The 12,174-nt window shown below is 39.8% G+C and overlaps 1 gene segment (V, D, J or C); it reads right to left on the reverse strand.

The window, feature by feature from the left end:
• Positions 1 to 5,062: 5,062 nt before the first annotated feature.
• Positions 5,063 to 5,693, reverse strand: LOC110543783 (T cell receptor alpha variable 13-1-like). The segment is given in 2 exon segments: positions 5,063 to 5,478; positions 5,642 to 5,693. Coding segments are annotated over 2 exon segments (468 nt in total).
• Positions 5,694 to 12,174: the final 6,481 nt, after the last annotated feature.

Consider the following 12,174-nt stretch of genomic DNA (forward strand, 5'->3'; position numbering starts at 1 on the left):
CTCGCACTGAATAAGTTTCCAGTGCCAGATACGGCTTCCTTATGGTGGAGTGGGTCTGCAGTCCAATTAGAGAGCTGTTGGATCCTGCTAATGTGTGTGCCATTACAGCAGCTGTAAGATCATTGTGCCATGTAATTGCTGATGTGGCTCATAGGCATCATAGCTGAGTAGGACTCTTGGTTGCCTTTCTCCTCTGGAATCTTAAATGGAACTTTCTTGTACCAAGAAAAATAGTCCTCTGGAGAGGGCATTCAGGTCAGTTTTAACTTAGTTGTTTCTGGGGCCTGTGTCTGATGTGACTGGTCTCTTCAGCAATAGGCACTCACCACCTTTGGGGGTAACCAAGGTCAACAGCAATGGGCTGTGTGTTTTGGGAGTCCCTTTCAAAACCCTGGGCATCAACTTAAAACAGGGTTCTTATGTATGGTATTGGAGTTTTTGTTAGGTGGTGTTTGGCTCTTGAAGGAGGCACCATCAAACTATGTGGAAACAATTATTAAAACCATGTATATGCATGTTTATGTATATATTTATATATAATTCATTTTATATATTTATAATATATAATTATACAATATATGGACATCATAATTATATATTAAGTATATAAACATGTATGTATGTATATATATAAATATATCATAAATATATATATATATATATATATATATATATATATATATATAACAGGGGTTATCTTTTAGGCAAGTAGTTAATAACATCATTCCTTCTAGCATTTTCAGACAGTTTGTCTTTCTGGGTCTGAATTTCCTTAGTCAATATAATCTTTTTTTCTATTTACCTGCAAAGTTCCTGATTTCATTTTTTCTTTACAGGTGAAGAGTGTCCCATAGTACTTCCATATCACATGATCATTAACCATTCCTGTGTTGTACATTTAGATTGTTTTCATTTCCTACCTATTGTGAATAAAGCAACATTGAACATGACAGAATAAGTGTATGTGGAGTAGTACATGAAGTCCTTTGGGCTCATGCTGAAGCCTAGCGTGGTCGGGTCATATGAGATATTAATTTTCAGCCTTTTGATAATCATATACACTGATTTTAATGGTGGATGCAACAATTTGCAATCCCATTCAGTGAACATGATTGCCTTTTTCCAGTATCCACTCCAGCACTTGTTTTCAGTGTTTCCATGGATATTTGTTGAAATCTCAAAATTGTTTGATTTGCCTTGCTGTAATTTCTAGGGACGATTAACATTTTTTCTAGATATTTTTATTAATTTTTTGTTGTTTCTTTTTAGAAGTCCCTATTCAGGTTCCAGGTCCATTTTTCAAATGTGTCTTTTGGGGAGGTTCCTTTGTATATTCTGGATATACAGCCTGTCAAATGTATATCTGGCAAAGATTCATTCCCATTTTATGTGTTGCCTCTTGACCGTGTTGGTTGTTTCTTAACTGTGCAGAAGCTTCTTATTTTCACAGATTCCCACTTTTCAATCACATGCTTTAATTCTTGGACAGCTGGCATCTTATCAGAAAGTCCTTTGCCCTACATCATATAGGTACTGGCTATGTTTTCTTGTAGTAGTTTCAATATTTTAGTTTTACCATTTATGTTTTTGATACATTTAAAACTATTGTGTATGTGTGTGTGTGTGTGTGTGTGTGTGTGTGTGTGTGTGTGTGTTAGGTGGTTTCATCAGGTCTACTTTAGTTCTTCTGCATGTAGACATCCAATTTTACCAGCACCATTTGTTGAGGATGTCTCCCCCCGCATCAAGTGTGTTTGGTATCTTTATCAAGTATCAAGTGGGTGAAGTTACATATTCTCATGAAGGCCTTCAATTTTGTTCCATTGTTCTACATATCTGTTTTTATGATACTACCAAACTGTTTTTATTACTATCATTCTGAAATATATCTTAAGATCTGAAATTGTTTTATTCACCAGCATTTTTCTTTTTGCTCATGCTTGTTTTTTAATCAATTCTTTTATGATTCTATATGAATTTGAAGGTAGTTTTTTTTTTTACTTTTCTGTGCAGAGTGAGATGAGGATACTGATTGGGATTACCTTGAATGTCTAAATAGCTTTTGGTATAATAGTCACTATAACAATGTTAGTTTTACCAATCCAGAAGCATGGGTGTCTTTCCACTTTCTAATGATTTTTTTTTCTTATCTTCTTTTCAGAGCTTTAAAATTTCCTTTGTAGAGTTCATTCACTTTCTTGGTGAGGTTTATTCATAGACACTTTATTTCTTTAAAGTTATTGTGAATGGGAGTATGTCCATGACCTTCTTTGTAGGTTTGTGGGTGGGGTATAAAAATCTATTGATTTATGCAAATTGATGTTGGATTTCTTATAATTTCTAAAAGTTTTCTGGTAGAATTTTGTGATATCTAATATATAGTATCCTATCATTTGCAAATATACTTTGACTTCTTTCCATATTTGTATCTCTTTAATTTCCTTCTCTTGGCTTATTGCTTCAGCTAGTACTTTAAGCACAATGTTGAAGAAGAATAGGGCTAGTAGACATCCTTGACATTTCTGACATCAGTGGGATTAGTTCAAGGTTTTTTTCATTTAGGATAGTGGTTCTCAACTTTTCTAATACAGTGACCCTTTAACACAGATCCTCACATTGTGGTGAGCCATCCCCATCATAAAAATCAAAATTATAACTTCATAAATTGTAATTTTGCTACTGTTATGCAAATATAATGCAAATATCTGTGTTTTATTGGTCTTAGGCAAGACCAAGAGGTTAAGAGCCCATAGTTCAAGAGCTGCTAATTTAAGATGATGTTTGCTCTGTGTTTCTCCACAAGGAGAGCAACAGAACCAGAAAATTGCAACACAGGAGTCTTTCCAGAGACTCATACTCCAACCAAGTACGATGCATGGAGACAACCTAGAACCCCTGCACAGATGTAGCCCATGGTAGTTCAGTATCCAAGTGGGTTCCATAATAATGGGAATGCCTCTGATACAAACTGATCGGCCTGCTCTTTGATCACCTCCCTCTGATGAGGAGCAGCCTTACCAGACCACAGAAGTGATAATGCAGCCACTTCCTCTGAGATATGATAGACTAAGATCAGAAGGAAGGAAAGAGGGACCTCCCCAATCAGTGGACTTGGGGATGGGTATGGGTGAAGAAGGGGAAGGGAAGGTGGGATTAGGAGGGGAGGAGAGAGGGGATTATGGGGGGATTCAAAGTGAATAAAGTATAATTAATAAAAGTTAAAAAAAAAAACATGATGTTGGCTGTGGGTTTCTCCTATAAAGCTTTCATTATGTTGAAGTATGTTCCTTCTAGCCCTACCTTCTCTACGACTTTCATCATGAAGTCATGTTGGATTTGGTCAAAGGCATTTTTCTGCATCTCTTGAGACGATCATGCAATTTTTGTTTTTTAGTCTATTTGTGTGTTGAATTAATTAACTTGTGTATTTTGAACCTTCCCTGCATTTCAAAGATAAAGGCAATGTGTTTGTGGTATATAATCTTTTTTATATGCATCTGTATTTTGTTTAAAATTTTTTTATTGAGTTTTTGAGTCTGTGTTCACCAGGGATATTGTCTTATAGTTTTATTTTTTGTTGTTGTGTCCTTCCCTGGTTTGGACATTAGAATGATAGTGGCATCAGAAAAGTTTGGGAGTGCACCTTCCCTTTCTTTCTTTCATTATTTAAGAAAAACTAGCTTTAGATCTTTATATGTCTAATGAAATTCTGCTATCAGTACATCTGGTCTTGGACTTGTTTCTAGTCTTGAAGGCTTTTCATTACTATTTCAAATTCTTCATTCCTCTTTGGGTTTGTTTGGATTTTGTTTCTTCTTTTTTAATTTTGATGGTTTGGATGAATCTAGAAATTCATGCATTTCTTTTATGTTTTCCAGCTTAACAGAGTAAACATTTAAAAAATATTTCCTTAAACTACTGAAAATTTCTTTGGTGCCTGTTGTAGTGTTTTCCTGTTCACTTCTGATCTTGATAATTTAGGTTATCTCTTTATTTCCTTTGCTAATTCGGCCAAAAATCTCAGAGAACCATCTTTTAGATTCATTGATTTTTTAAAAAAATATTGTTTGCTTTGTTTCTATTTCAGTGATTTCTGGTCCTTTTTTGCTATTTCTTGCCTTCAATTGTTTTTAGATTTTGCTTGTGCTTACCATCTTTTTGAGTTCTATCAGTAAGCCATTTACTTGTGCTTAAAATTTTTTTATGTAGGTAAGTAGGACTATTAATTTACCTCATAGGACTGCTTTCAATGTGTCTCAAAAGGCTTTGTTGTACTGTGTTTTCATTTTAATTTAGTTCAAGAAATTCTTTTGTTTCTTGATTCTCCCTGATCTCTTCATCATTTAGCGATGAACTATTAATCTCCACAAGTTTGTGTATTAGTAGAGGCGTGTGTGTGTGTGTGTGTGTGTGTGTGTGTGTGTGCATGTGTCAGATTTTAGGAGAGAAATGGCAGCTTACTTCCTTGTCCCATTTGACCAGAATAATTTTGTCCATTTACTCTACAGTAGCATCTAACTTTAAAAGATATTTCTTGTTGACAGAACACAGATGGATTTTTGTCTCTTGATGCATTCAGTTACATTGTGTATTTTGAGTGAATAACTGGGCCCAGTTATATAATAATGAACTTGAGAGATAAAACACCAACAAACAAAATAGCCCAATTAAAAATGGGGCATGGAACTAAACCGAGAGTTATCAACAAAGGAATCTCGAGTGGCCAAGAAGTCCTTTAAGAAATGCTCAAATACCTTAGTCATGAGGTAAATGTGAACCAGGACGACTCTGACATTCCATCTCACACCAGTCAGAATGGCTGAGAACAAGATCTCGGGCAAAAGCACATGTTGATGAGTGAAGTAAAGGAAACACTGTTCAATTACTGGTGGGAGTGTAAACTTGTACAGCCATTTTGGAAATCAATCTGTTTTTTTTTTTCTCAGAAAATTGAGTATATTTTAATTTTTAAAAGAAATTTAGGGGGGAAAAAGACAGAGAAAACTGTCCTAAATTGTCTGTGGGAGTTGAAACTAACTTTCTTATTTTGTGTTTTTAATGTCTACATTATACTTGTCACTTGCAAACTAGCAACTGGCAAATGCTGCCCTGGAAGGCCTTTGACACAGGATGTGGACAGGGCCCCATGGTTTGAGGACAGGCTGCAGGTGCCCGTGGAGCAGTGTGTACTCGTGGCACAGAAGTACATGGCTGAGTCTCCAGGCTGAGTGTCTGTGATGTGCAGGGAGAAGTGCTTGGCTTTCTTATCCAGTAAAACTGTAAGTCTTTGGTTCTGCTTTCTGTCCACATTTCCACGAATGTCAATGATGAACTGAGGACCCTTCTCAGGTTCTTGCTTATACCAAGGGAAGTAGTTGGAGAAGCTGTCTGTGTAAGTGCAGTTGATGACAGCGCTGGCTCCCTCCTGGACTCTCAGGATGGAAGGGTGCTGCTCCACCTGCTCTCCTTGGCTCATCCCTGTGCAGAAAGATGGAGAGAAAGGAGAAAGGTTGTCAGGTCATCACTTTCCAGGATTCTCTTTTTCTACAGTAACTAGAGAAAACTTGAATAAAACATAGATTCCCCTAGATGTCTCAGAAATGCCCACTGGTTATTCTGAGGCCCTAAAATATTAACTCACCATCCTTCTGCAGCCACAGCAACATGAATAAAGTAGGAACACATGTCTTCATTGTTCTTATCAATGAAATTGAAATCCAGTGTCAACCGTGTTGGCTGGAAGGTCAGCTACAGCTGCCAGGGTGTTGTTCTTTCTCAGTAACAATTCTAGCTCTGGAGTCTTCCTCTCACCAGTGAGAAAAAAAGAAAAAAGCTGTTCTTTTCCCTTAAGCCTACAGAGCCACATACAAAGAAGTAAATTCTCTGCATCCTTCCCAGCATCTGAGATCTACTGCCACCTTGTGGTTGTATCTCTAACCAGTAAGGACTCTGGTTAAGTGTTTTCTGACCCTATGAAGGATTCAGACACAGTGAACAGCATTATGCCATATCAAGTGGGCTCTAGTACTGAGAGATCAAGAATGTCATTTGTACTCACTGGTTAAGCTGTTTCTTTTCTTTAAAGGTAGTATAGGATATGTATAATGCTTCATACATAAATGTATATGCATTATATATATGATGTGTTCCTACTGTGTGACAGAGGGGGGGGGAGAGAGAGAGAGACATTTATTATGTCTAGAGCTGTATTTACTAAGCCCCTGTCATATTGTAGAATGCATGGATCATTTGTCAAGCATTCAGCCTTTTTTTTTTCAATGCAGTTTATTCAGGAACCTTGAACAATCATCTGACCCTGGGGAAAGCCAGCCCACAGCTTAAATAACCTCTGGGTAGCCAACCCAGGCATGCCACGTGTGCAATGCACATAGGTCCACATACATGGAAGCAAGCCAGATCCTCAGCCTTAGCCAACTGTGGAATTGTTCGTGACAGAGAGCACTCACCATCGGGAAGGTGGAAGGCTGAAACCAGCTCCAGATTTAAGGCATAGCATTCCGCAGCTCTCTACAGTTCCCCCTTTTTGTTTTAGACGCATCAGGCAAGAGTAGAGGTCTGATCTCTGATATTAGAAATAAATTGGGACTTTGTACTGATGTTCATTTAGGTGTCATCCACCCAAAGAGCATCAGACCTGTCCGATACCTTTTTCTCAGAGGCGGGACCTGGGGCATCAACCTGCATGCAATCAGACATGCTCTTCTCTGGGTCGCAAGCTGCTGACCCTGAGTGCAGTGCTTAGCCTCGCATCCTGAGCATATCGTTTTAGCTTTTTATGGTATCCAACCATGCTTGGGGAGAATGTCCTGCTTCAATGGCTGTAAAGGCCTGAATGATCATGGCTACATCACACTGTTGTGAGACTCTAATCTTGCATATATACCACAGGCAAACCAAGGAGACCAACACCAGAAGGCCTGCTAACGCTCCCATGCCCGCCCATTCCTTCAAATGATTCATGGATGAAAGCCTCTGCCCTTCAGACTATCAAAGCAGATGCTGAGCCGGATGGGCAACTGTTGGGCAGGTGAACAGAATTTTAGGTAAGAACTGGGAAATAGTAAGAGCTGGAAAGGACAGGGTCTCCACAAGGAGAGCAACAGAACCAGAAAATTTGAACACAGGGAACTTCCAAGAGACTCATACTCCAACCAAGGACTATTCATGGAGATAACCCAGAACCCCTGCACAGATGTAGCCCAGGACAGTTCAGAGTCCAATTGGGTTACATAGTAATGGGAAGAGGGACTGCCTCTGACATAATCTGATTGGCCTGCTCTTTGATCACCTCCCTTTGGAAGGGAGCAGCCTTACCAGGCCATAGTAGAGGACAATACAGCCACTTTTGATGTGAACTGACAGACTAAGATCAGAAAGGAGAGGAGAACCTCCCCTATTAGTGGACTTGGGGAGTGGCATGCAAGCAGAGGGAGGAGGGAGGGTGGGGTTGGGAGGGGAGGAGGGAGGGGCTTATGGGGGGATGCAGAATGAATAAAGTGTAATTGATGAAAAATTTAAAAAAAAAAGGGAAAAATAATTTAAGAACCTTAAATGACTTTCAAAATTGGAGGAAAACATGGAGTTAGTCAATTGGCATGGAGCACGTCTCGCCCCTGGGGGCAATGGTCTCCTGAACCTACTCAGACCTTGGACACCAGCACTGCTAGTTCTAGAACTGACGCAGGATGTTCCAACGAGGGGTTAAGGCTTCTCATAATATTTACTATAAGCCTACACCTGTTTGTCTATATCCCCCATTTTTATTCATTATTAGCCAGATAGAGCCAAGTAATTGTGGTAATGTTACTTGCTTTTTTGCCCAATGCTGGAATGCTAGTAAATTTAGGTATGCCCTGGTTACTCGCATGCCTCACTGGGTGCCTGTGCCCATTGATGCCCCTCACGCTATGACTCTCTTCAGACAGAAAAGGGATCTTGGAATTATAGCCACCATTGTTACTACCATTTCATTGGCGGCTGTTGGAGCTACCACCAGGGCATTAGCCATGAGTCATACTGGGCAGACTGCTCAGACCCTGAATAATCATTTAGCCAATGTAGCTCATGCCTTAGTTGTACATAAAGGAATTAATGCTCAACTAAAAGGAAGCTTGAAGGTGGTCAATTAGAGGATTGACCTCTTGCAGGAGCAAATTGATACCCTATGGCAAATCGCTCAACCTGGCTGTCAATGAAAGTATGCTGGACTTTGTGTCACTAGCATACAACATGAGAATTTTTCCTGTGCTGCAAATCTGTCTAAACAATTGTTGAGCTATATTTTAGGTAATTGGACTGGAGAATTCAATACTACGATGGAGCAGCTGAGAGTGGCCATTGTCACAGTAAATTCTACCAGAGTGGACGCAGGACTAGCCACAGGATTATCAACATGGATTGCTGCATTCAGCCTTATCTTGGAGATAGATACTTAGGTCTATATTTGTCCTTGAGAGTTATTTCACTCATAAGAAGGTTTTTTTCAGGTCTCTTGTGGGCTTTCAGTTACAAGGGGACAATGTTCTTTTATTTCAGTGAGTTCTTGTTGACAATACAGATATGCTGTTTCTATGCTTGCATCTTTCCTTCCAAACAAATCAGCCTGGAATCACAAATACATTCAGTTACTCTTAGAAAAGTTCTCAGAAGTCATTTGGTCTCGAGGATGGCAACATCTATGTGGCTTACTCTCACAGCATCTAGTGTTGTAGACTGAATTACTGATAGAAAAGTTGTGTGGATCTTGGAGAATTGGCCAAGCCTTGAAAAAATAAAGACACCTCAGGTTTCCTCCTTTCTTTGTACCCTCCCAGTATACCCTAAGGCCTTTCTAAAGAGATTTTCTTCTCTTTGTGTCAACTGTGAGTTGATACCCTCTGAGAACCCTGTGTCCACACAGGGCAGGCTACCCTCACTGTCTCTCTTGTCCATCATTTAGGTTTCTCTAGTACCATCCACATCTCCTTAACAGAAGAGTTGAGGGGCCTACCCTCTTATTTCTCCTCCATTTACTAGAAACTCAATTGTACCTTGCTGCATTTTCTTTTCGTTCTCATCCACATTCCTTTGTGTCAAAAGCCAATAAAGACACTCCACCTGGGAACCTGGTGGCCACACCCACATGGAAAGAATGTGGTCCATTTTCACTCACCTCCATGTCCTACAGGGCAGTTTCCCCGGTTTCACTGTAAGCCCTGCAGCAGACCACCTCAGCGCCCTGTCCTTCCTCTTTGCTTCCATCACATAGGGTCTCCACCAAGCCTTGCAGAGGACCCAGCTTCCTTAGTTCCTGTATAACCTAACAGCACCCCCTGTAGCACATCCACTTTCCATCCTGTCACTTTTCAATGTAGAAAAACACTTTCTGCCCATACTGGCAGGGACACAAGCAGGTTACTCACACTGTCCTTCCTGCTCTCTGTCACACTCTCTCTATTCTGACCCGAAGCCTGATAATAACATGCTTAGAGTGGAAAAGTTATCCCTGGTTCCACCATCCTCCCTGTCTTTTTAACTATCTGTTCTATTTTCCCCCATTCAGGAAACCCTTCCCTTTCCTCTAGATGCCTACTCTGTATCTAACTTCTGTAGGTATACGGATTGTGGCAAACCTATAGAAGGCTTAAAATCTAACATCCAAAGGTAAGAGAATACGCATCATATTTGTCTTTGTGAGTTTAGTTTTCACTAACAGAGTCTCACTTAGAGAAAGCCTCCTTCTCAGTAGTAGACGGCCAACTCAATGGTGTATATCAGGATTTTTATTTTTTGTATCATAATTCTTTGCCTGGGCATGGTTTGCCATATCTGCCATTTACCTACAGATTATGTTTTCCAATTTCGTGTTCTTATGGATTTTCTGTGTGCACATGTCTCTGCGTGTGTATGTGCTTCACATTTTATTTGTCTTGTTTTGTTTTTCTATTTGCTATGTTTGGTTTGCTTATTTGCCTGTTTTTTTCTAGAAGAAAGAGAGAGAGAGAGAGAGAGAAAGAGAGAAAGCGAGCGAGAGAGAGAGAGAGAGAGAAACTAAAGAATGAAATTGGATGTGTGGAGATGGGGAGGATCTGGAAGGAGATGAGGGAGGGGATACAGAGACTAGAATATATTGTGTGGAGAAAATCCATTTTCAATTTAAAACCAAAAGGGAACAGCAGTGCTGCAGCCTGATTATTTCTTGCTCAAAGTGCCAGTGTTTACACAGATTGGAGCTGTTGATTTTTGTTATTACACAAATTGGACCATGTCCTTTACAGCCCCCACATGCTGAGCTGCAAGGGTTGATTTCCCTTGAGGTGATTGTTCCTGCCTGAATGAGGCAGAGACACAATGTAAAGGAAGTTATCTGGAAACAGAGTTTCTACCTAGTCATGTTCATTTATCACCTAATCATTTTATAATGGCAGCTTGCACATACTTTCTGTATGTGTAATGATATTGTATGAGGGACATGCATAAATTCTTAATTCTTTTGGCATTGAATTTTTTTTTCTACTTACTGAACACAGAAAATATCTGTGAGCAGTGTTGGGCAAAATGATCCTGGGAAAAATTGCTTTCAGCCTATGGAAACCTAAGACCATTCATACTCTCAGGCATCTAACATGCCTGTCATTTCTCTGACAGATCCTAGGGCTCTGGAAAAATTAGATAGGATCTTATCAGTTTTTCCATACATCCCATAACACAATGAATTGGTAGTGGATCATGGTGAAGATTAAACTTAAAGTCAAATAACATAAAATTGGACTTTGCTCAATATAGTGATCATTTGTGGTGTGATACTGTTGTATACTGGACAGTCTAGGTAGAGATAGGCAGGATACTCCTTTATGAGGCTCTGCTTTTAATCATTAAATATAGCAATTCTTTCTTGTAGGAAATATATATACCCTGCAACTTGGAGAAATTGAGAATGGCCAGCAGTTTATTAATATATGTTGTGACCCGCGTTATCGTCTCGCCAGCAAGAACGCATGCGGACAACAGGATCCTTCTGCAGCAAACTTTATTACAATGAAAAGAGGAAGACCCCGAGCCCCGAAGTGGCGCTGTTTATATAAGCCCTGCTCGCACCAGAGTGGTGTGAGATGATGTATCATTCCCTGATTGGCTGCTCACCCATGGTGTGAGATGACGTATCATCCCCTGATTGGCTGCTCACCCATCACCCCATATGACGCCCAGGGCTGGGCTCGTGACTTGGCGAGCTATTGCTGAACGGCCATGCGCTCTAGGACTTGTTTACCAGTTTTGAGGGCGGAAGCCAGCGCCATGGCGACCAAACCCCGGCTCTCCACAAATATATGAAGCAAAAGTCACATTGACAGCTTCATCTTGATGGATTTCTGGAGTTAAGAGATACTCTCTTTCAGGGGTAACTAGAAAACTCAAATTCTCAACAGAGGTTGTGATACATTTTGTGATACCTGACATAAAAAAGAAAATCGTTTCTCTACCCAGATGTAAAAAAAGTGCCCTCCATGACTTGAAAACACAACAGAGTTTGCACTGTTGTGATTTATATAAAAATATCAAGACACAAAGTGGTGTCACCTAGAAGTTACCATTATTGGGTTTGTTCAGGAAGAGCTGGTGGGAGCCTGCATTTGTGAGGATGGCTGTAGGAGAGAGAGGCTGGGCCAGGGATGAACAGGTCGGTGGTTGCTGCAGATAAGCAATTGCCACTGCTTGCAAGGCTTATGAGGTATAAGACAGTGAAAGAATTTAAGAAGCCACTTAGAGTAAACTGGACAGAATTAATCAAAGTTGATCCAGGTGACCTGACACTTCAAGAAGAATTGACAGATAATTTATGGATTTCCTCATCAAAGGTGGAAATAAGTGAAGTAAAAGGTGAACATGAAGAAAGCATGGTAAATTTATTCAGAGTTTCATAGTTGTTGAAGAAGGTGCCAGCTGAAGAAGTAAGCCTGGCTTTGGAAGAAGTTGAAAAAGCTGGAGAAGGGAAAGTAAAATGTGAAAATCAACTAAGAACAAAAGTAAAGAAACTGGAAGAGGAACTGGTGATGGTTCAGCAGTCTGCAGGTGGACAGGACACTCATTTTATGCGATGAAATTCACCAGCTTGAAAACCAATTGGAACAAAAAATCATAAAGATTTAGAAAATGTGGAGGGGAATTTGCATAAAG

The sequence above is a fragment of the Meriones unguiculatus genome, chromosome 9 (assembly GCF_030254825.1).
Source record: "Meriones unguiculatus strain TT.TT164.6M chromosome 9, Bangor_MerUng_6.1, whole genome shotgun sequence".
Classification (NCBI taxonomy): domain Eukaryota; kingdom Metazoa; phylum Chordata; class Mammalia; order Rodentia; family Muridae; genus Meriones; species Meriones unguiculatus.